The following is a 24,822-nucleotide window of genomic DNA, read 5'->3' on the forward strand; positions in this document are numbered from 1 at the left end:
ACCTGAATAAACAGCCATAGAAGCTCACTGATTCTGATTTCACCTCCTGTCTGCATCTCTGTTCTCTGGGCTCAGATTACAGCAGATAGGGGAGAGGAGCACAGTGAACTGGCTCGTGCCATTCCCTGAAGGAAGGATTTTGCTGAGAGAGGGAAGTCTGACACAGTCATGTATAAGAATAGAAGGAAAGAAATGTTGTGCTTCTTTTCATTGAGGACTCAGAGCAGAAGTTCTGTATTTCCATAGACCTTTATAATAAAGCTAACTTTGTTTTTACCTTTCCCTCTCTTTTATAACATGGGTGTGGTTTAAAAAAAAAATGAAGTGGCCAAAACTATCTTCCATTATCGGCCTTCCACTATGCAGGCCAGAAAAAATGTAGCCCTTGCTCCCAAAGAAGTTGGACAGCACTGTTTTAAGGTATTATATTACAGTACAAAGTGAACGAGAAGGTTTTGGCCAGCCAGAGACAGTGGTAGTGTGGACAAGGCTAAAACTGCAACCTAAAACTTAAAGGAGACATATACCCTATGCAATAAGATTTAATAAAAATAAACTAATGCTTTTGAAAAAGCTATCAGGCACTTTTTCGTACTAGGTAAAGAGAGCATAAAAACATTTTATTCAATAGTACTTTGCAATATTGACTACTATGGTATTCTGAGCTCCACTCAAATATCACTCTAGACTAAACATTAATGAGATAATTTGCTACGCTTTACAATAGCACACCTTGGGGCTGATTTACTAACCCACGAATCCGACCCGAATTGGAAAAGTTCCGACTTGAAAACGAACATTTTGCGACTTTTTCGTATGTTTTGCGATTTTTTCGGATTCTGTACGAATTTTTCGGATCCAATACGATTTTTGCGTAAAAACGCGAGTTTTTCGTATCCATTACGAAAGTTGCGTAAAAAGTTGCGCATTTTTCGTAGCGTTAAAACTTACGCGAAAAGTTGCGCATTTTTCGTAGCGTTAAAACTTAACGCTACGAAAAATGCGCAACTTTTCGCGTAAGTTTTAACGCTACGCAAAATGCGCAACTTTTTACGCAACTTTCGTAATGGATAGGAAAACTCGCGTTTTTACGCAAAAATCGTATTGGATCCGAAAAATTCGTAAAGAATCCGAAAAAATCGCAAAACATACGAAAAAATCGCAAAGTACCGATCATTACGAAAAAAACGCAATCGGACTCCATTCGACCCGTTCGTGGGTAAGTAAATCAGCCCCCTTGTGTGCATTATAGAATTTTGTAATGGCTGCCAGACATGAGGGTGGTAACATTGTACAACGTTTTGGATACAATTCATGGACAATATAGCCATTTATCCTCAGTTGCTGGCAATGGTAACCTTAGGAGCTCCCGCTGGAAAACCAACTCCCAGAATGCTTTGCAGTGCAGTTCTACAACAGCCGAAGTGTCAGCTTGTCTATGCCTTCTGCAGTGTATCTGACTTGAGCTTCAGCTTTCAAGACCCTCCTCCATTTGTTATTTATATATCAACTTGTCCTTGGAAAAATGTAGAGGCAGTTTCCCTAATCAGGCTTTATAGCAGAGGGATACAAAAAGTTTTGTTTCCAGCTTTGCAGCGAATCTCTTCAGCATTAAATCGTGTCAGTATGTCAGAATCCTCAAATCTGTCGATGACTTTCTGTAAGAAGAAAAAAATGCTGTTGCAAGTGAGCTTGTTTTTGCTTTACTGTTAAAACCTTTTGCTATTGCAAAAAAAAATTCTGCACTTAGGACTAATGTAACTATAATTACAGAGGCTTCACTAAGTGGCTTTTTTCCTTTTTTAAATCATTGTATATTTAAGCTTTTTGCTTTAAATGTGTAGATATTAAAATGTATGATAATGATGGCACCTCTGCTGACTATTTCTCTATCATTTGCTGCATAGTCATGTTGAGGAATAGGTGTGACAGGTGAGTGTTAGTTTCCCTTTTTGTGTGTTGTTGAATGGATGCTTATTGTTAATTATACCTGTACAACATTACAGTAATACAATCCACACAAATTCCAATAAATATACACTGTTACAGTGTTTACGGGATGGAAGAGGTCTATGTTTTGCAGAGTGTAAATAGCAATAGCTCTGGCAAGGAATGAATTTTATTCCAACTAGGGCAACTTTTATTCTGACACATCTCAGCCAATGCCACATATCAAGCATCACCTCTTTCTGTACAGTCTGCAGCGATTGGCAGTAAAAAATGTAACCAAATACATGGACACATTTTTTTTCCTGCAGAGATGTCAGCTTTACTTAAACATTTTGGCAATTGGGACTTGTTTGAAAAAAAGTTTCTTTAAATTTTCATAAAAATGTGCTTCCTGTGTCCACAATCTTCATGCAGAGATCATAAGTTTTTATCCAGGGCCCAGCAAGTACTGTGCATGTCCTTCCTTTGCTTGCTCATTTGTTTGGGACTCTACCTGACTGAATCGTAAGGGGACAGTACATACTCCATATGAAAATGTAGTTTTTTAATTAACATTCACTTGTCTGTCTCCTACCCATTCTTACCTGAAGTTCTACCAGACAACTTCCTTCTAATTTCCCAGCTTTGTCCCCCACACACCAAGCAAGGCTCATATGAAAGGAAGGCTCCTGTACAAAAACAAAGGAAAGCAGATATTTAAAGCCAAAAAGTTTAGGAAAACTGTGCCCCAGGCTAATCCCTATAGCAGAAAAGTTTTAAGAAACTGTTTGTGGGGTAGATTTATTTTATAACCTCATAGAATGTTTGCAGATTGAATTCCTTCAAGGACTGGTCCACTTCTGACACAACTTCTAAAAGATGTTCCGACCCCACGCTGACCTCTAGCCCCAGGAATGTTCTGGAAATTAAAAACAAACAAAAGCAAAACTCAGTGGCTGATACTGGCCACACAATTGCTATGTAAAAGATGAAAAGGCATCACAACACTGTTAAAGGAACAGTAACACTAAAAAATGAAAGAGCTTTAAAGTAATAAAAATATAATGCACTGTTGCCCTGCACTGGTAAAACTGGTGTGTTTGCTACAGTAACACTACTATAATTTATATAATAAGCTGCTGTGTAGCCACGGGGGCAGCCATTCAAGCTGGAAAAAAGGAGAAAAGGCACAGGTTACATAGCAGATAACAGATAAGTTCTGTAGAATACAATAGTGTTTTATCTGTTATCTGCTATGTGCCTGTGCCTTTTCTCCTTTGAATGGCTGCCTCCATGGCTACACAGCAGCTTATTTATATAAATTATAGTAGACTTTCTGAAGTAAACACACAACTTTTACCAGTGCAGGGCAGCGGCACATTATATTTTAGTTACTTTTATACACTTTCATTTTTTGGTGTTACTGTTCTTTTAAGCTGGCCATACATGTAATGATTTTATCTAGAAGATATTGATTGAAATGGTCATTTTGTGTTTTCGGAGAAATCGTACTTTTAAAACGATCATTTCAGGAAAAGCTTGGTCCTACAATAAAGAAAAGAACTTTTACAAATCTTAGCCATAAAACACAATGCAACTGTATTTAATTAAAGGAGAGCTATAGTGAAAATAAAAAAAAAATATAACCTTGATCATACTAAAATAATAAACTTTCTAAAAATAATCAATTGAAATTCTGATCCGTTTCTGAAATAATTAAGTTTATCTTTATCTCTCAGCATTTGTTTCTCATCGCAGCACGGTGGCTCAGCAAGTCGAACTTTTCCCATGACTGGCTTCTAAATAAATTGACCATAGTGTGTGTGAATGCAATAGGGACATGAGATTGTAAGCTCCTCTGGGGCAGGAACTGATGTTACATAGTTAGTTACATAGTTACATAGGGTTGAAAAAAGACCATTGTCCATCAAGTTCAACCCATCCGAGTAAACCCAGCACACAACCTATACTAACCAATCTATACACTCACATACATAAACTATATATATACAACCAGTAATACTAACTGTAGATATTAGTATCACAATAGCCCTGGATATTCTGCTTGTTCAAAAACTCATCCAGGCCCCTCTTAAAGGCATTAACAGAGTCTGCCATTACCACATCACTAGGAAGGGCATTCCACAACCTCACTGCCCTCACCGTGAAAAACCACCTACGCTGCTTCAAATGGAAGCTCCGTTCCTCTAACCTATAGGGGTGACCTCTGGTGCGCTGATTGTTTTTATGGGAAAAAAGAACATCCCCTATCTGCCTATAATCCCCTCTAATGTACTTGTACAGAGTAATTATGTCCCCTCGCAAGCGCCTCTTTTCCAGAGAAAACAACCCCAACCTCGACAGTCTCACCTCATAGTTTAAATCTTCCATCCCCTTTACCAGTTTAGTTGCACGTCTCTGCACTCTCTCCAGCTCATTAATATCCTTCTTAAGGACTGGAGCCCAAAACTGCACTGCATACTCAAGGTGAGGCCTTACCAGGGACCTATAAAGCGGCAAAAATATGTCCTCATTCCTTGAGTCAATGCCCTTTTTTATACAAGACAGCACTTTATTTGCTGTAGTAGCCACAGAATGACACTGCCTGGCATTAGACAACTTGTGATCTACAAAAACCCCTAGATCCTTCTCCATTAAGGATGCCCCCAACACACTACCATTCAGTAGATAGTTCGCGTTTATATTATTCCTACCAAAGTGCATAACTTTGCACTTGTCAACATTGAACCTCATTTTCCAGTTTGCTGCCCAGTTTTCCAATTTTGTCAAATCGCTCTGCAAAGCGGCAGCATCCTGCATGGAACTTATAGTTTTGCACAATTTAGTGTCATCAGCAAAAATAGAAACAGTACTCTCTATGCCCACCTCCAGGTCATTAATAAACAAGTTAAAAAGCAAAGGCCCAAGGACTGACCCCTGCGGTACTCCACTAACCACACTGGCCCAATTAGAAAATGTTCCATTTACCACCACTCTTTCTACTCTATCCTTCAGCCAGTTTTCTATCCAATTACAAATATTATGTTCTAGGCCAATATTCCTCAATTTGATCATTAACCTCCTGTGAGGTACTGTATCAAATGCTTTAGCAAAATCTAAGTAGATGACATCAACTGCCATTCCAGCATCAAGGTTCCTGCTCACCTCCTCATAAAAGGCAACTAAATTAGTCTGGCAAGATCTGTTACGCATAAAACCATGCTGGCACAAACTAATAGTATTGTGAACTGCAATGTATTCAACTATCCTATCCCTTATTACCCCTTCCAGAAGCTTTCCTACTACTGATGTCAGACTAACAGACCTATAGTTTACAGGCTGAGAACGAGATCACTTTTTAAATAACGGCACCACATTAGCAATCCGCCAGTCTCTCGGCACCATGCCAAACCTCAACGAATCCTGAAAAATTATGTGAAGAGGCTTGGCAATCACAGCGCTCAGCTCATTTAATACCCTGGGATGAATCCCATCCGGTCCTGGACCTTTGTTTACCTTTACATGTTCAAGTCTCTTTTGAATTTCCTCCTGAGTGACCCACGCGTCAGTAGCTAAATTACTAGCACTGGGTATATTAAAGGAACAGTAACACCAAAAAATGAACGCGTATAAAAGTAACTAAAATATAATGTGCTGCTGCCCTGCACTGGTAAAAGTTGTGTGTTTACTTCAGAAAGTCTACTATAGTTTATATAATAAGCTGCTATGTAGCCATGGAGGCAGCCATTCAAAGGAGAAAAGGCACAGGCACATAGCAGATAACAGATAAAACACTATTGTATTCTACAGAACTTATCTGTTATCTGATATGTAACCTGTGCCTTTTCTCCTTTTTTCCAGCTTGAATGGCTGCCCCCATGGCTACACAGCAGCTTATTATATAAATTATAGTAGTGTTACTGTAGCAAACACACCAGTTTTACCAGTGCAGGGCAACAGTGCATTATATTTTTATTACTTTAAAGCTATTTCATTTTTTGGTGTTACTGTTCCTTTAAAAGGGAAGCCTTCATTATCTGGCTCCTCAGATGTATAGACAGATGAAAAATAAGAGTTCAAAATTTCTGCTTTTTCCCCGTTCTCATCAACCAACGTACCCCCCCGTGATAATAAAGTTCCCACCCCTTCTTGCTTCATTTTTTTACTATTCACATAATTAAAAAATAATTTTGGATTCTTTTTACTCCTAGCTGCAATATCCCTTTCCATCTCTATTTTAGCTTGCCCGATAGCTTTTTTGCATGCTTTATTTGCTTCCTTGTACCTGATGAAAGTTTCCGCTGTCCCAGCTAACTTGAATGCTTTAAAAGCACTTGAATGATGAATAATCTCTGTGTTTTGGTTTTTAACCGTTAGGCTCCTGGGGGGCACTTATAATATTGTTGTACAGGGTCTTGTGATATCCGATGGCAGCCCTGGAGGCAGCTAAAGACAAACACTTTAATTCACACAGAGTCTCTACACCTTTTCCCATGAGTTGGAACCCTATGCTACTGAACATTCTGGTTGGAACTCAAGAATAAGAACCAAGCTCCTGTGCTACCTCTTTGCTCACTTACTTTTTATACATCAAGATTAGGTAAAATTAATGTTTAGGCTGCTGCAGCACTCTGGCAGGGCACAAGGGTGGAAAAAATGCCCCTCTCCACCTGCCATTCACACTAATGTTACTCACTCATACGTGCCCTGTGTAAAGCACATGGACAGAAGAACCCACACACGAAAACATTGCTTGCTTGAGCAGAATAAACTATACATGAGGGGGAGCTCTAGTAGTATAGGGGATGCTATATAACATGTTACAAAAGCCCTACATACAAAGACAGCTTTTAGAAACAAGTAATGATGGGTCTCCAGCAGAAGCAATTTCCTGCCAAGAACCTCTTCAGTCTAGTTTAGACCCTAAGGAAAGTGGCTCCCAAACTGTGTCATAGAGAGCACATTTTTTTTTAGCTAAGTATTAAAAAGAACCATTTCATATAATTCTTCATTTATTTATAGGGATTGGCTGGTAGTCCTAGCGTTCAGTTTATTAAAGAGATAATACAGGTATGGAACCTGTTATCCACAATGGTTGGGACCTGGGGTTTCCAGATAAGGGATCTTTCCATAATTTGGATCACCATACTTTAAGTCTACTAAAAAAATCATATAAACATTAACTAAACCCAATAAGACTATTTTGCCTTGAGTAAGGATTAATTATACCTAGTTGGGATCAAGTGCAAGGTACTGTTTTGTCATTACAGAGAAAAGGGAAATCATTTTTAATTTTAAAATTAAGTATTTATGAGATGACTGTACCATAATTTGTTGCTTTCTGGATAGAGGGTTTACAGATAACAGACCTCATACCTCTATATTAATAATTTATTTTGCACACTTTCAATAGTTCACTTGGGTATAAAGAACAATTGTAAATACATTTCTATACATGTGTTTCATGTTTTCCATGTACATTTTCCTATATATTATGCTTAGTTTAACAACAGATATTAAAGTCTCAAAGCTTTTGCCATTTTTCCAGCCATTATCACTGTGCTTGGATGAAAGTCAGGATGCCAGGTAATAGCAGCTATGCAAATTATGTGCTGTCAAAGTATGGCTGTCATCATGCTTCTTTGTTATCATTTCAGTATCCAGACTGGGGACAATTCTAAATATGCATATCTTTACTTATACAGTGCTACTTGTACCTGCAGCTCTGGGTATATTTACAGTACAATAAGTAGAAACAGAGAGGAGAGACATGGCAATAAATGAATATAAATATACAATGCTGCAAAGAGTAAGTGCAACATGATAAGAAACACATGAAGAAGGGCCCTGTCCCACAGAGCTTACAATCTAAGTGGGTGGGTAACTTACAGGTACAAATGGTAGGGCAGTAAATGTTACTATTCTTATGGGTCAGTGTTTCAACCACTAAGTGAAAAGACTGAATCAGATATTGTCCTATAACCCTAGGAGGTGTCAATTAACCAAGGAGAAAAACGCAAAATACTATTTTTGCAACTGAAGTAGATAAATAACTTTTTTCTGCAACAGTTGCAATTAAAGGACAAGGAAAAGTTAATATAAATTAAAAGTAAGTCTAAAGGCATTCTTTTTAAGTACTTACTGCATATCTAAATTCCCAGATCCCTGCTTGCTTCTCTGAGATATGGTGCTGGCAGCCTACAGCAGTGTGAAGACTACAGTGACATCACTGAAATCTCTCTCCCCTTCCTGTAGGCTGTCAGCAGCAGCCTTCAGTAGCACTGCACGTGTGTAACTTGATCCTGTCTCCTGTTCTGAGCTACACATGAGGGGGTGGGGATGAAACATGTGCAGTATGAAGCAAGAAGGGAAAGGAAGGAAGAATACCTTTTTAAAGAAGGCTGCCTGTTCAAGAAAACAGATAGAAAATGTGAAGTAAGTGTGACTGAGTAAATATTTGATTAGGTGAGCCAAAAGTGTGGCGTTTTTACTAAACAATAGGAGGACTATTTGGGCAGTATGCTTTTAAAATTTTGACTTGCATTCTTCTTTAAAGGACAACTACATACCCCCAGAATGAATACTTAACTAACAGATAGTTTATATTATGTATTTCACCAAACTAGAATATATTTATCAGTAAATATTGCCCTTTTACATCCTTTCCCTTGATCCACCATTTAGTGATGGGCTGTGTGCTCCCTCAGAGATCACATGACCAGAAATAATGCAACTAACTGTTACAGGAAGTAGTGTGGAAGCACAAGGCAGAACTCTGTCCATTAACTTGCCGACGTGGCCTAGCATGTGTGTGTGCACTGTGAAAACTATAATCCCAGAAGGCGGCCCTTAATTCTTAAAATGGCAATTTTCTATTAAGAAGCGCTCAACAGCACATACTACTAAAAATGTATATTTTTATGCAAATGGAGGATTTAGAAAGTGAGAGATGAGAACAAAAGAATAGAGAGGAGAAGCTAGAAATGGTGGGGCAAAAAAAGTAGAGGAAAGATGGAAGAAGTGGAAACGCAGCACAGAAAGCTGGATGGGGAAAGAACATGTAGGCACCCAAGCTCCCGCCCTCTCTACAGCTCACTAACAGCAGGGGGCCCAGCTAATCTAAACGAGTACAGCATGGCCAGGCCCCCCTTAAAAAATGAGAGACCTGAAAGTCGCAGCACATTCTTTAAAGGGGTGTAAAGTCAAAAACTAAGAGCCCTAATGGGATTCTTTGATATAAAAAGAAACCTATTTCCAATAGGTTCAGAGCTGCTTCGAGTTCTGAATGGCAGGATTGCAGTGTGCGGAGTTGTAAGTCAACCTCAGTCAGAAACAACCCTGCACACTGCTTTCCTGCCATCCAGACCTTGGGCAGTGTTTATGGTTGCAAAGTAATGCAGTGCTGTATTAAGATTTATGCAATCAGTATTCAGAATGAGTGGGGCCAATGTAGGCAAGGAACCCTGTTATATAGGTCCCTGTGATATCTGAAGGGAGCCCTGACTACAGGTATTGGATCTATTATGCAGAAAGTCATTATCCATTAAGCTACACAATACAGGAATGCCAATTACTTAATACTCCTATTTAAGCCAGCTGTTATTTTGGTAATGATTTCCTTTTTCTCAGTAATAATAAAACAGTGCCTTGTACTCGATGGTAACTAATCTGCCTGAATCCATACTGGTGGCAAAATTCAACTGGGTGTTTTTTAATTGGGTTTAAATGCTTTAAGTAGCCTTAAGGCATAGTAATCCAAATTACAAAAATACCTCTTATTCAGAAAACCACAGGTCCTAAGCATTCCAGATGCCATAGCTGTAAATAAAATTGGCAGATTTGTCAGTCACCTGGTTTTCTCCTGATTGGTGTAAACCTTGATCCGATCAGCAATGCACAGAAATCTAAGAAAAACACAGGAAAACTGCACAATTAACATACTGGTTCAGCTGAACTCAACTTTTCTAGCAAGTGTTGCATGTTTATCATAGTCCCTGTACTGGGTTGTGGAACCTTGGACTTTAATAGGCTCTAAAAATCATCATAAAATGTAACTTTGGCTGCACAGCACACCAGTGCTACTACTATGGGGGGAGTCAAGAAAGCTGAGAGTATAATTCTCAGGTTGTAAGCAGGATTTTTGCATAATTTGGTGTGGCTAGGGTGGAGGCTTGCAAAGGGGCATTTTTTTTTTAATTGGGGTACCATTCTACCTGACTGCTGGGCCAACCACCTAAGGGGGCAGGCTAATGTTATAATGTAATGTAAAGCCCTGCATGTACATGTCTAAAGCTGTAGTTCATAGGGCACATTTTCTGTCCTCCCTTTGCAAAAAAAAGTTTTGCCAAGCCCAAAAATACTGACCTGTACATGCAGTGCAGCTTATCCTTGAGCGATTCTATGAATGGATTGATCCAGTGATGTCGAAGGACAACTGTTTGTGACTGGCTGATATGGAACTCACTCATTTTGGTCAAGAAGACTCCATGCTCTGCAGCTACAGACAGAAGTTCATCCACCAAATCCAAAAACTCATCTTGTGGCTGAACTAAAATGAAGAGTCACATTCCACAATCATTCATGGTCCTACCACTGCCTTACAACCTATTTTACCTTTGTGAAATTCTATTGCCCTCTTAGATTGAAAGCTCCAATGGGGTTGGACTGATAGGTGTGATCGACAATCCTACTCCAATAAATCGTTATGTTGTCTCTATGTTATTGTTAGGAAATAACATTAACGTTTCATATATATACAACCTGTCCCAATTACATATTTTCTACGTTTTATAATTACTGTAAAAATTTGGTGAAAATCCAATTAACAGCATTATTATTTTATTTTTCAAATATACATGCAAATCACTTGGATCGAATTTAGTTTTTATTTCTTCAGGGATTTAACATATTTTATATGCACACACACAAAAAAAATATCCATGTATAATGTATAGGTGAGAAAGCAAAAATTACCTAAATTAAGTTTACACCCTTGAGATACTCTACAGAGAGCAACACACTTGTTAAACAATACACTAATTAAAACCAAGGGAAAGCACTGCACTCCACACCAGGGATTTACCTGTACCTGGCTCTGGTGGAGCATGTGGTAGGGAATGTTATTTTTTCTCAGCCTTAGAAGTACTTACAAGGTATATAGACATAGGTGGCCCAGTTGCCTCGCTCATGTGTGAAGCTGCGAATTCTTCCTCCATGTTTTGTCCTGTCATCAAGTCCCTCATCATCCTCCCTATCTTGGAACATCCTTAATACAGTTGTTGGAGGGGGGAGAGGAGGAAGAAATCTGCAGAAGTTTGGAAGGAAAACCTTGATAAGGAAACCTAATTCCACAAGCTACGTTGTATGTATAATTACGTACACAAATTATTATCAGTAGCTAAAAAAAAACTTAGGTTTTGTTAAGTTGCTAGAATCAGTTCAACTATTTCTCAAACATTCAGTCATCAATTTACAATGTATTCTCTCTTGAGAACACTTTCCCTAATCTACCCTGCATTCCAAAATGGGAGAACCAGGCACAGCTTTTAAGTAAAATCCATGATGCACAGCAGCACACTAATGGGGTATGCCATATGCCTCAAATACCAGGATGCCTTGCAATACACACCTTCCTGGTGGCTCAGTTGTTTCACCCTCATCGTCTTCTGAACTGCTGTAACTCACCAAAGCCATCATAACTGCAAAAACACAAAAACAAATACTTAGCAAATAAGGATTACAAAAGAGGAAAGGCTTAAAATTGGGCAGATCTCGACTGGGCAGGTGGATCGGGGACTGCGTTGGGTCATTGATGCAGTCCTCGGTCCGACGGCCCATATACCGGTACCTGCTGTTTAATTTGATCATTTGACCCTAGGGCCAAACCATCGAATTAGCCCGATATTGCCCATCGTAGCTGGGCATACCAGCAGACAATCTGCTTGTTTGCCCACCTTGCACTGTGTACAGCAATCTTGGCCTTTTCTCTCCTAATACATCATGCATAGTGCCTAGGGGCACTGCAACGTGTAGGATGCTTTGTTTTTCAACTTTTAGGTGACTGCTTAAATCTAATTGCTAATTGTTTGCTAAGGGAAACATCACTAGTGATTTTTATCTCCAGTATTAGAAAATACACCCCCTGGTATTCATATTTATGAGTTTTGATCTGATGTTTAGAATTTTAGAAGAAGAGTAAGGACATGTTTACCCGTTTTAAGTTCACCAAAACACCTACTTTACAAAAACAAACCGTTTTCTGCAATCGACCTTCTATTGTGGATCTTTTTGCTAGGGATTAGCCACAGCTACAATTTAATGATTTAGCTGTATACCAAATCCACCAAAAAAGATTTGGCTAAATGCCAAATGGACTGCCACATTCTCAACACCAGTACAATAATAAAAAAGTAAGTACACACTCTTGTTCAAAATGATTTCAATGAATAGGGCTTGTGCCAAACATACCTTTTCCCTACTGTTTTGTTTGTATTACAGGTATGGGATCCCTTATCCTCAAACCCATTATCCAGAAAGCTCCGAACTACGGAAAGCCCGTCTCCCATAGACTCCATTTTAATCAAATAATAGAGAATATTAAAACTGGTTTCCTTTTTCTCTGTAGTAATAAAACAGTACCTTGTAATTGATCCCAACTAATATATAAATAATCTCTATTGGATGCAAAACAATCCTATTGGGTTTAATTAATATTTTATTGATTTTTTAGTAGACTTAAGGTATGGAGATTTAAATTACTGAAAGACCCCGTATCCTGAATACTCTTGGTTCCAAGCATTCTGGATAACGGGTCCTATACCTGTGCTTTAACCTACTCCATATTTTTAGATATTTAGATTACCAAAGCACAGATAAAACCCCACAAAAAAATTCTGCTTACCTTAAGCAACAGACATAATATTATTTAAACTGTTAGCTAATTGCAGCTAATAATCCCCCTGTAATCATGTTACAGTAGAGTGCATGACTGATTCAATGGGGCACATTTCACCTGTTTCTGCCACAGTTTGTATCAATACACCAGGCATATTTAATTGCACCACTGCAAGTGTATTGTAATTATACTATTCCAAATTGCTGGTGAAAATCTGTCACATAAATCCATCAGTCAACATCCCCAGCAGCCACCGTGCATATCAGCTAAAGAAAAGTAAGTAGACACCCCTAGTTTAATAACCTGCTTGTTCCATAAACGCAAGCTGTCACCATGGGGCACAAACAAACTTACATGGCCAGTTTTTTCAGTAAATAACAAGCAACTGCTTTCTCCAAATTCAGCTACCTATTTCAGACCGCCATATTTACAATACTTTGCGCCTAGTGCAGGTTAGTTTATTAGTCGGGTCTTTCCAAATTCTACAGGCACCACAGCAGTTACCTTCTGTATCTTTGCATTAGGACCCATGCTGCTTCTTGTGCGTAGTTACCGTCTTCCTGTAATGTAGGACCGCCTCTTAAAGGAACCCTGAATGTGCACACTTTGTTTTGTTTGTAAGCCTATACTGACACCTAGTGATTACTATGAGTAACTGCGCTGTCACTTAAAGCTAATTGTGATTTTATCTTGTATGAACTGTGGAGTTCGTTTTCTAATGGGAACCACATTGTCTCTCCAATTTACTGGAATGTTTTCTGTTTCAGTGGTGCACCCTCTCTTCTTCTTGCTGATAGTGCAGTCTTTACAGCCCAGTGAAACAGCAATTTCTGGATTCATTTGGGGTTATGTGTTAAGTGCAAAGTTTGCAAAGGTCAGTATACTACACCAAATAATTACATGAGCAGCATGCCAGCTGATTAGTAGTTATGAGCTAATAGAACTGGGCCAACCTCTGAGCCTCTCACTATATCCTGCACCATTACATGCACCAAACCAACCTATCAGTGGCGTAATGACTCTGGGCCCCCCTGCAAAAAAAGTCTTTGCAAGGGTCTGGCACAGAGTAGCAAACCCCTGTCCCCTGTCCCCTGTTCCCTGTACACTGACTTGTCTGCCCAGGTGTGTTTGCATTATAAATCCCTGCTCCTGTCCACTGTCTGTGATGAGCGGAGTTTTAAATGCACCATTGGGGGAAGCAGACCCTGCAGCCCCATCCCCCCAGAGTCTGTTTCCTCTATTGTTACACCACTACAACTCATCTTCTGCTATAGAACACCCAAGTTGCCACCAAACACCACTGGCATTAACAACCAGCGTGCCCTCCCTTAAACCTGGGCTGGTGGGACTTACCAGTGGGTCAATCCAAACCTAGCAACCATTTTGTAACCCTTTTTAAAAAACAATTTTTCTCCAAAATAAAATAGTATCTTGTGCTTGATCCTATCTAAGCTTTGTAAATCATTCTTGGTGGCTATTGGGTTTATTTAAGGGCAGATTTATCAAAATGTGAGTTTAGAGCCTAATATATAAGAGCACACCCACTTTATGTTCATTCCTATGGGATTTTAGAAGTGTATTTATTAAATGGTGAACTCTAACTTTCACCCGTTTCCGTTTATACATACACTTCTAAAAAATCCCATCGGAATGAATAGAACATAGGTGAGTTTTTCTGTGTTAAGCTCAAAACTCATATGTTGATAAATCTGCCCTTAAATAAACCCAATAACAATAGCCATACCAACAGCAATAGCCACCAAGAAGGAGTTACGCAGCTCAGATATGATCAAGCACAAGATACTGTTTTATCTGTTTGTAAGGCATGGAGGTCCAAATTAAAGAAAGATCCCTTATCCTGGAATTCTGCATAATAGATCCCATATCTGTAATGGTGAGTGCAGATGATTTCTTGTCTTTGTTTAGCTATAAATAATAATGTTGGGGACAGCAGCTACCAAGTGTGTCCATAGCAGTGCATGTCAAAGCTTACACATCCGGGGGACACTCAAGCTGCCTAACAATAGTTACAAATATAAAATAGTTAAAAATAAATAGTTAACATAGTTGAATGCTCAGCACTGGAAGCCATGATCTGCAGTCTGAATACAAACATATTATCCAGCAGGTTGCTTTACCAAAGTAAGGATCTGTTAAGGCAGGGATTCCCAACCTTTTTTTACCCATAAGCCACATTCAAATGTAAAGTTGAGAAGCAGCACAAATATGAAAATAAGATCTATGATTGGCTATTTGGTAGCCCCTATGTGGACTGGCAGCCTACACCTGTTTTTATGCAACCAAAACTTGCCTCCAAGCCAGGAATTCAAGAATAAGCACCTGTTTTGAGGCCACTGGGAGCAACATCGAAGGGGTCGGTGAGAAACATGTTGGGCTTACGGCACACAAGGCATTTTATCATATTATCTGCAGACATTTTTCAGCTAAAGGGGAAGTGCATAAATCCTGTCAAGGAGTCTGCCATAAGTTGGAAACTGCCTGTCATTAATTGGAACATGAGAATTTTGTCTTTTAAATATGCATTTTCTGCCAATATTTTTGTGTTGCTGATGGCAACAGGCAGTTTCGATTAATGCTAAAAACTGCCTGCTCCACAAGGTTCGGATGCTATTCTGCATGGGGAAAACCATTGGCAAGTAATACATCCATACATGTTCCGTATGTTTTCAATGCCTAAATACTCAGCTCTGCATTTGCAGTGCTTCTTGAACCATGGGCTTACAGTGCTATTGATGCTTACTTGCTTGGTGCTGGCTTGTAGACAATGCAAAGGTTTAATTGTAGATATTTATAGGTAGCTTCTATAAGCTGTTGTTAGGAGCTGTTTATTAGGGTTAGGGCTCTGGCACACGGGGAGATTAGTCGCCCGCGGCAAAACAAACGCGGCGGGGCGATTTGCGCGAAATCGCGCCGCCGCGTGTGCCATCCCGCCGGCGACTTACATGTTCGCTGGTGGGATGGCAGGGGAAGGCAACTCGGGGAGATTAGTCGCCCGTGAACAGGGAGTTTTGCCGCGGGCGACTAATCTCCCCGTGTGCCAGAGCTCTAAAGGAATTGGGAGTTGTGCAAAGCATTAAAGATAATGCTAGAGATTGCTGATTGTAAAGTGGGTAATGTGGACAGTAAAATTTATAGGCAAACAAAAGAGGGGTGTCTGTGCTGGGAGCTAGAGAGTGAAGATGCTGGGATTTGTACACAAATGTAAAGGTGATATCAAAAGGGTAACCAGATCACTTGAAAATGCAGGAACATGTCTACAAAATCCAGCTAGCAGGGCTGAACTGAGTTTAGTTTGATTTAAATAAAATCAGTGCTGCCCTGCAGCATGTATTTATTAGACGTGTCCCTGAATTTTCAAGTGATCTGGTAACCCTATGTATGATAGCAGGGTGGCTGGTTGGGGAATTAGCCACGGACGACTAATCTCTCCGAAATGACTTTCCACCGGCAACAAAGGGAATAGTCGGTGGAAAGGCCATCACTTCAGCTTTCTGAAGTCATGCGAAGTTGCCTGCAGGAGGAAACTTTGTGCAAATTTGGAAAGCCAAAGCAATGCATAGGCCTTGCCACCAGCGATTCCCTTTGTTGGTGGAAAGGCGTTTCGGAGAGATTAGTTGTCTGTGGTAGCTGAGATCTATTGTGGGCAAATCTCTCCATAGGACATTATCCTCAAACTGGTGAATTAATAGAGCAGTTGTGGAGAAAGATTGTCAAATTTTATGAACTTCTTAGTAAGATTTTATCATAAATCAACATTTGTAGATTTTAAAGTATAATGTACCCCCTACTAAAATTTATGAGGCTATTAGAAGTCACCCCAGTGTTTCGTGACCTTTATTAAAGCATTCAGCTTGTAATAAATTGCAGAAGGAGTAATTTATCTTTTGTGCTGTAAATATCATATGTTATGAGATTTCTATCCAGCAGATACAGGGTTACTGTCATAAACTTCTGTTAGGGGCAAGGGTTGTGCTTGCCAGTGACAGGGAATCCCTTATCTTGCAGAGTCATAAAGTAGCAGAAAAATCAACCAGGAAGCGGATTGCAGTTTTGTGCTACAAAGAAATCTGAGGCTAAGTGCTTAAACAAACATGTTTGGAAATGTAATCCTTTAATGTTTATTGGCCTTATTATTAAGAAACATACTTAAAGGAACAATACCAATAGTAAATGTTTTTTTTTATTTGTGCTGTGCTTGGGTAGTGTAAAAAAGATTATTTTGTTTCAATTTTTATGAACATTTATTTTATTATTAGTGCAGTTGTGTAACTAGATGTTTCTGGGCCCTACATCAAATTAATTTTTAGGCCCCCAAAATGTACAGAGGTTGGCCTGTTTTCTTATATTTTGTGAAATTGTGTATTATTTAGGGCCTCTATATCTCCAGGACAGGGTTTTCTTCCTCTGTAGTTACACCCCTGGTTTTTGACATTAAAAAATTAGTTATGGGTATTAAATGTTACTAAATTAAAATTGTCATGTATCAGAGGGTATCAGAGGGTCTCACAGGGCAGAAACATAAAAGCAGCATTAAAAATATTCTTTGGGATGTTTTGTGCAGCCCCAGAGACCAGATTCCAAAGTAAACTACAAATGGATAGGCAAATTGCAGAGATCGGATCATAGCCCTTGGGCTAAACACTTCTGTACAGAGTGTGGGAACCTTAAAATCTCTGCAGATTCATAAATCAAAAATCACAGTGAGACTGAATGAAAAGTGAAGTAGAAATCAATATGGGAACTTGTCTACAGCGCTGGATTTGTAATCCGTCACCCACACACCCGCCGCGCGCATGCGCAAACTTTACACTCGCATACGGAGCAGTGGGGGAGAGGTCCCCATTGCTCCTTATGGGAAAACAGTTTAACATTTCGGTGCAGCGGGGCGGCATGCAGCCCCCAAATTTGTGCTGCCCTAGGCCCAGGCCTTTTTGGCCTTTCCACAAATCCGGGCCTGCTTGTCTGTTAGTAACCCAGTGCCTTGATGCAATCTTACTTCTGTCAAACACAGTGGTACTGGAATTCAATGCTGAAATATCCAATTCTAGACTGAATTTCCTTCTCTCATCGTGACATTTCTTTTGTGTTAATATGCATATTGTAGGCTCATCCCTGTGTCCCAAGTTCTATCATTTAAGGGAATAGCTTTGCTATTTATTAATTAGATCCTGGTTCTGTGCATGGCAAGGTTTGGCAGTAGCAAAACTACTTTAGGGGGGTCATTTACTAATGCTCCCACTTTTTTCAATATTTATTATGCGTCAAAACGGCTAAAAATCCGAATACGACAATTGGCCAATTGGCCAGATAATGTAGAAGTCAATGACAGATGTCCCTTCCTTTCCCTGGAGGATCCTTCTTTTGCTTTGAAACTTTAGAGGTTTTGGATTTTATACGCTGTTTTTTTGTGTGACAATTCAAAAAAGCAGACAATACGAAAAGTCACATTTTTGCGACTTTACTGCAATTTTTCCCACACATACTTTTTTAGTTCAGACTTTTTTAGTAAATGTCAGACATTAGTGGAAATGAGTTTCTTCGAATTTTATAAAAACACAAAAAATGAGAAATGTTAAGAGTTTGAAGGTGAAGTTCTGTTTTTTTTCATAATTGTTAAATAAAGGTGGTTTTCTAGGTAATTTATATGTTGCTTTCTGGGAAACCCATCTAAAGATAGTATAACTGATCTGTTTTATCTAATGGTGAAAAAGTTACCTGGTTACTCATTAAGTTTCACCACGCCCTCACTGTTAGTACCACTGAGTCCTTTCCCGGCTGACTTGTGTTACAGAGGTGAGAAACGTGTTTCTGATATTAAACACAGAAATCGCTTGGCAAGGAGCACCCAAAGCACTTCAACATTCAGCCACCGATCCTGCCTGGTTTACATGCCTTCCTAGGTAAGTACTGGCTGTTTTTCTTTGTAAGGAAGACTCAAACTAAGACAGCAATCTCCATTCCGGTTTAACAGCAGTATGGATTTCTGGATATCCCCACAAGTGAAAGGTGGATCAATAGGTGTTTGAGTTATTGAGATATAGCCATGACTGTTGCTGACTAAAACACCTGTGCCTTTGTGTGAATATCTTGAATGGCAAGGTATCTATAGAAGAACAAAAAAATATATATATTTACTAAAATGCCATAAATAATGTAAAATAAATCATAACAAACAGAGCTACTGTCAATACTCATTGATATTTGAGAATTATAAGATATATCACAACTCTTATTTCAAGTATTAAGATATTAGAAGTATTACAAATTCTGTTTGTGTGTTTTTTCCTTCATAAAGTCATAAAAATACAATAAATATACTATAAAATGTACTATAATATAATTTGTATCCCTTCACTTGCTAAGGTAATGGTGCTTCTCCCAACACTTACAGACAGTACAATGAAACAAAAATCCCAGCACTTAAGGTAGCCATACATGGCCTGTAGGAGGGCCCCATACACAGATAAATTGCCAAGTAAATCAATAAAGAAATGATATAGGTATGGGATCTTTTTCTGTGTAGTAACAAACCAGTACCTTGTACTTGAGCCAAAACAATCCAATTGGGTTTATTTAATGTTTAAATTATTTTTTAGTAAGCTTAAAGAATGTGACTCCCTTCCAATTATTAAAGCTAAACATACTAAAATATTCCTGATAGAGCAAAAAGCCCACCTAGTAACTGCTTTAACAGGCAATATGTGCCAGCGAAGTGAATATTAGTCCACGTAGAACTTCAGGCAGTAACCCAAAAATAGCATCTGACTGATCTGCCAGGATATCAGGGAATCTTCCCAAAGGCCCTTCTGTAGGATAATTCCTGTCAGGTGTTTGTTATATACATCACAAGCTATATCACATATCATGTATAATTTCTAATAGCTGTGACAGTGGGCCCCAAATATCAGGTTCTCTGGTGGGCTCTAGTAGTGGTCCAGTCTGACACTGAATTATCAGCACCAAGAACTCAACTAAACAATGCAAATTGATACCACTATATAAGCAGCTTAATATTTATCTAATCTTGCAACCTGAGTATCATGTGAAGCTGTACCAATAATACCAATAATAGTCACTGTTTAACCCTTTATGTGCTGTAGATGGCAAAACTGTAAAATCTACAGTGCAGGTTCTAATGTAATGCTTCCTACATAAATTGCTCTTTGATGTATTCCATGAAGTATGCTTACTGACACATTGAGCGGCATGATCAAAAATAGCTGGCGCAGAATTTGTAACCACCTAGGTTCCACGGCACTCAGATTTATGTAGGTAGTTACAACCATTTCTTTAATCTTTCTCCTTCTGGAGGGGGGCGAGGTGATGTGCCCAGATGTGGGCCTAGGGGCACCTGATATACAAATACGGGCCTGATTCCACAGTGGGCTTTTGCCCTATCTGAACACCAATGTTTACTTACAATGTTTACACATTCAGAATGAGCCCACCTGCCACTACTTCAAGCCCCGATAAGGGATCCAGGCTCATAGTTTAGAAACCACTGCTCTAGAATCTAGATTCAGTTCCAGTTCTAAAATAAGTCTTCTAACTTGTCATATAGCTGCTGAACTTGTGGACATTTGCAGCATTCCTGTGTAAATGTGGGCCTTTAATCTGCATCTTAAACATGGTTTACTTTCACACTATCTTCTCCTATAATCCATAGTCACTGTTATAGCAGATAAAGGCATATTGTAAAATTTGACTCACCCTACAATAAATATTATTATTTGTTATCTTGCCAGTGGCTCTATTGCATGCTGGGGAAGGCAGTGCAAATAAATACATTTAATTTTATTTTTAATTCATAAAGAAGTTCTATTTATTGAATATTCGCCAAAATGGACAAGTAATAAAACAAGCTTTCTTTTCTAAACTTAGTGTGAGCTCTCTCCATATTAATGTCTAAACCTTTGGATCATGGGAGCTGATGTAAGCTGTAGAAGAGGAGAGCGCAAGCCGAGAAAGCAATCACTACGATGTGGTCCAAATAATCTTCCTGAAAGCTGTTTGGACATTAACAAGGCCACAGAAGAAGAGCTGATGACCCTTCCTGGTGTAGATCGTAACTTAGCCCAGAGCATCACTGCACATCGGCGGAAGATCCGAGGGTTCCGACGTGTGGAGGATCTAGTACTGGTAACAGGGGTTGGAGCTGAGCGGATGCTAGAGCTAAGACCTGAGATTTGTGTGGGAAAGTCTGAAACAACAATGACTGAAATGAATGGCTCAAGGACTATATATGATGATGTGGCTCAGTCAGACACAAAAGGGGAGAAGAATACAGAGCAAAATGACAAACTACAAAGCAGAATAGGATCTCCCAACTAATGTAGCTATTCTGCAAAATATTACCCTTATTCCAGGGTCAAGCAATCCATAACATGACATTCAAACCTGCAATGTATTGATAATCTAATAAATGAGTAGGTTAGGAATAGAACACCGAAATAGGCAAGAGCACTGTCCCAAAACGTAGAGATTCTAGAAAATCACGGGGTATATTTATAAAAGACTTTAGGTCTCATTTACAAGTGCTATGCACTTACTTGTGCTTCTCTATCCTACATTGGTGCGTGGGGTGCAAGGTGTAGTGTAACTATGAACAAGAGAGCCCTGTATCTAACTTGTGTCCCAACCAGACAGTAACTACATGGTGTTCTTTATGTGATTCTTGTTTCTCCAATTTAATCACTAAGAAATGAAGGACGTGTAAGTCTACAGCTGTGTCCCACCTGTGTGTGGCCCCTTCCATTGCAGGAACACGTTGCATCCAACTGCCACTTATCTTTCTGCCTCCATTATCTGATTGCTGAAGGTGCAATAAAGGTGGAATCCTGGGAAGGAATGTTGCATTGTGGGTAGAAAACTGTATTGATATTTTGCATTTTGTACTGTAAAAGGATCATTTTAAATGATATGCATGTATTTTTACCAGAAGCTAATACAAAAAATAAGATAGTTTATAATAATATTTTATCTATGTTACAGCTCCTTACTTAGCAAACACTAAATGGTGCCAGTGCTGATATCCATACCAACAATCAGAAAATTAGCTTTTGATTAGTGTAGCAGCATTAGAAGATGAATGTAAACATCAAATTGGTTGGGTTACTGCACAGATGCTATTTTATATCAGTATATTAGCCTTTATTGGCAAATATTTCTAAAATGCTGGAGATTTTCTATACCTGCTCATTTGGTAGAAGTAATCTGAGAAACTACATACTAAAGTTCCAGTATCCTGTAAGCAGATTTGTAGAAACACATGTTGGTAAAGAAGTGAAAGTCATGCAGCTATTATTTAGACTACCACTGTCTAACAGAGGCCTGCACACGACATGTGGCTCTCTAAGCAATAGTTATAGCACCCAGACTGCTTAAGATCTTTATCGAGTTCTATGAAAGACCATCATTTTTTTATAGGGTGGCTCTCAAACATCTAGTGAATAATTTCCCCACTAAAAGGAAAAATTTGGACAGCACTGATTCAAACTATGGGAGGGCCAGTTTACTAGTGTTCCAGCTCACAAACATAGCACATAACCAAAAATAGTTTTTTGTGGCCCAAACTGTACCATACTTGCTTAGCATGCTTGTTTTGTTCCATAGTATGTTAGGTAGCTAACACTGAAACTATAGGAGGAAGGTTGAATCAGGCAGCAAATATTTCTCCAAATCTAGTAATCCATAGTAACTATTTACCAATATGTAACTGATATACAGTGTTGCTGTAAGAATAAAGAAAAGCTTGCATCTTTTTATCATATCCTCTGTGTTTTTTGGGTCTATGATTGGATCCCAGTGGTTTAAACTTGCTACAAAAAACAGTGTTGAAAGTCACATTGTAAATGAGTGCCTTTTTTTCTGAATGTGGCCTCGTAGCTAGAGGATTGGAATGTTAAAATCACTTAGGATGGTCTAGAACTGTACACAAAACCTGAAGTGATAATGGTGTTAATATGGTCCCAGGAATGCCATATACACTGCTCAAAATAAAGGGAACACTTAAACAACACAATGTAACTCCAAGTCAGTCACACTTCTGTGAAATCAAACTGTCCACTTAGGTAGCAACACTGATTGACAATCAATTTCGCATGCAGTTGTGCAAATGGAATAGACAACAGGTGGAAACTAGAAAGGGAAGTTTGAGAACAAACTTCATGTTGGGTTGAAAAACGTGAAATCTGATCTGTTGTTGGCTCTGCCCACTTTTTCTAACCATTGAGCACAATTATATAGTAAAAACCACTGTGCAAAGTTTGGGGGCCCTGGTTTTAATAGTGTCTGAATGGCAGCAATTTACATATCCCCACTGAAAGTCAACGGGTGACATCTGATTGGCATAAATAGTGTGAGAAAGGCAGCAATTTAAATTTAAACCAAAAAAATTCAATAGGTGAAGTCTGATTGGCTGTTGGTGGCTCCACCCACTTTTCAAAACTAAAACTGCAGTCCCCTAGTGAGCAACTGTGAAAAGTTTGGGGACCCTGGTGTTAATACTGTGAGAATGGCAGCAGGTTGAATTTCCCCATTGAAAGTCAATAGATAAAATCTGATTGGCTGTTGGTGGCTCCACCCACTTTTCCTAACCTTGAACCGCAGTTACCTGGTGCCTAACCCTGCAAAGTTTGGGGACCTTGGTGTTATTACTGCAGGTTGGATTTCGACCAAGTCAATAGGTAAAATCTGATTGGCTGTTCACAGCTCCGCCCACTTTTGGGCATCCAACAATCATCATATTTTCATTCAGGCTGACCCCATGACTATGTGATTCAAGTTTAGGGAGTGTAGCCTCAAAGCTGTAAGATTGGCAGCAATTTCAATTTCCCCATAAAATTCAATGGGTGAAATTTGATTGGCTGTTGTTGGCCCTCCCACTTTGGGGTCATCCAACAAATGTCGCTGTTTCATTTGGGGTGATCCCATTATTATGTTATTCAAGTTTGGGGGGGGTGTAGCTTCAAAGCTGTAAGTGTGGCAGCAGTTTGAAAATCTTCCCTGTCAAAGTCAATGGAAAAATTGGGGGGTTTGGAGCGGCGCCACAAAAAGTCGGGGGGGGTGGGATCACTTAGAAAAGCACAAGCAACCTGCTCCGCTATAGGACGAAGAAGTGTGGCGAGTTTGGGTGTCGTACCCTTAATACCGTAGGAGGAGTAGCGTTTAGAAAATGGGCGGTGCTAAGAATAATAATAAGAAGCGGAAGAATAAGCCGAAGTCGAAGAACAGTATGTTGGGTTACATAGGGTTGAAAAAAGACCAGAGTCCATCAAGTTCAACCCATCCAAGTAAACCCAGCACACACAAACCTATACTTACCTATCTATACACTCACATACATAAACTATAAATACAACCACTAATACTAACTGTAGATTTTAGTATCACAATAGCCTTGGATACTATGCTTGTTCAAGAACTCATCCAGGCCCCTCTTAAAGGAATTAACAGAATCTGCCATTTTTCAACCCAACATAATTATAGGCAATTAGCAAGACATCCCCAATAAAGGAGTGGTTCTGCAGGTGGTGACCACAGACCACTTCTCAGTTGCTATGCTTTCTGGCTGATGTTTTGGTCACTTTTGAATGCTGGTGGTGCTTTCACTCAAGTGGTAGCATGAGACGGAGTCTACAACCCACAGAAATGGCTCAGGTAGTGCAGCTCATCCAGGATGGCACATCAATGCGAGCTGTGGCAAGAAGGTTTGCTGTGTCTGTCAGCGTAGTGTCCAGAGCATGGAGGCGCTACCAGGAGACAGGCCAGTACGCCAGGAGACGTGGAGGAGGCCGTAGGAGGGCAACAACCCAGGAGCAGGAACGCTACCTCTGCCTTTGTGCAAGGAAGAACAGGAGGAGCACTGCCAGAGCCCTGCAAAATGACCTCCAGTGGGCCACAAATGTGCATGCGTCTGTTCAAACAGTCAGAAACAGACTCCATAAGGGTGGCATGAGGGCCCGACGTCCACAGGTGGG

General features: G+C 39.5%; 1 protein-coding gene and 1 long non-coding RNA gene across 5 annotated transcripts; one reads left to right on the forward strand and one right to left on the reverse strand.

Annotated features, from left to right (window-relative positions):
* Positions 1–122: 122 nt before the first annotated feature.
* usb1 (U6 snRNA biogenesis phosphodiesterase 1) lies at positions 123–13,460 on the reverse strand. Of its 4 annotated transcripts, XR_004222170.1 has the most exons (9): positions 13,328–13,460; positions 11,558–11,627; positions 11,079–11,233; positions 10,294–10,477; positions 9,780–9,833; positions 2,743–2,848; positions 2,535–2,618; positions 1,237–1,658; positions 123–732 (listed from the first exon to the last, which is right to left on the reverse strand). XR_004222170.1 is itself a non-coding variant. In NM_001127143.1 (8 exon segments), coding segments are annotated over 7 exon segments (753 nt in total). In that variant the 5' UTR covers positions 11,623–11,627; positions 13,328–13,378; the 3' UTR covers positions 604–1,553.
* A 28-nt stretch (positions 13,461–13,488) lies between these two features.
* Positions 13,489–22,614, forward strand: LOC100490462. Its single transcript, XR_001170466.3, has 3 exons — positions 13,489–13,697; positions 18,636–18,744; positions 20,726–22,614. It is a non-coding gene; the product is annotated as an uncharacterized LOC100490462 (long non-coding RNA).
* Positions 22,615–24,822: the final 2,208 nt, after the last annotated feature.

This window comes from Xenopus tropicalis, chromosome 4 (genome assembly GCF_000004195.4).
Source record: "Xenopus tropicalis strain Nigerian chromosome 4, UCB_Xtro_10.0, whole genome shotgun sequence".
In the NCBI taxonomy this organism is placed as follows: Eukaryota; Metazoa; Chordata; class Amphibia; order Anura; family Pipidae; genus Xenopus; species Xenopus tropicalis.

Excerpts from the sequence above, each read along its gene's own strand:
- usb1 (XM_031899865.1), bottom strand. Across the intron at positions 10,478-11,078 it reads CACCTATGTCTATATACCTT|TTCAGCCACAAGATGAGTTT; the intron begins GTAAGTACTTCT and ends TCTTCATTTTAG. Across the intron at positions 9,834-10,293 it reads AAGCTGCACTGCATGTACAG|ATTTCTGTGCATTGCTGATC; the intron begins GTCAGTATTTTT and ends TGTTTTTCTTAG.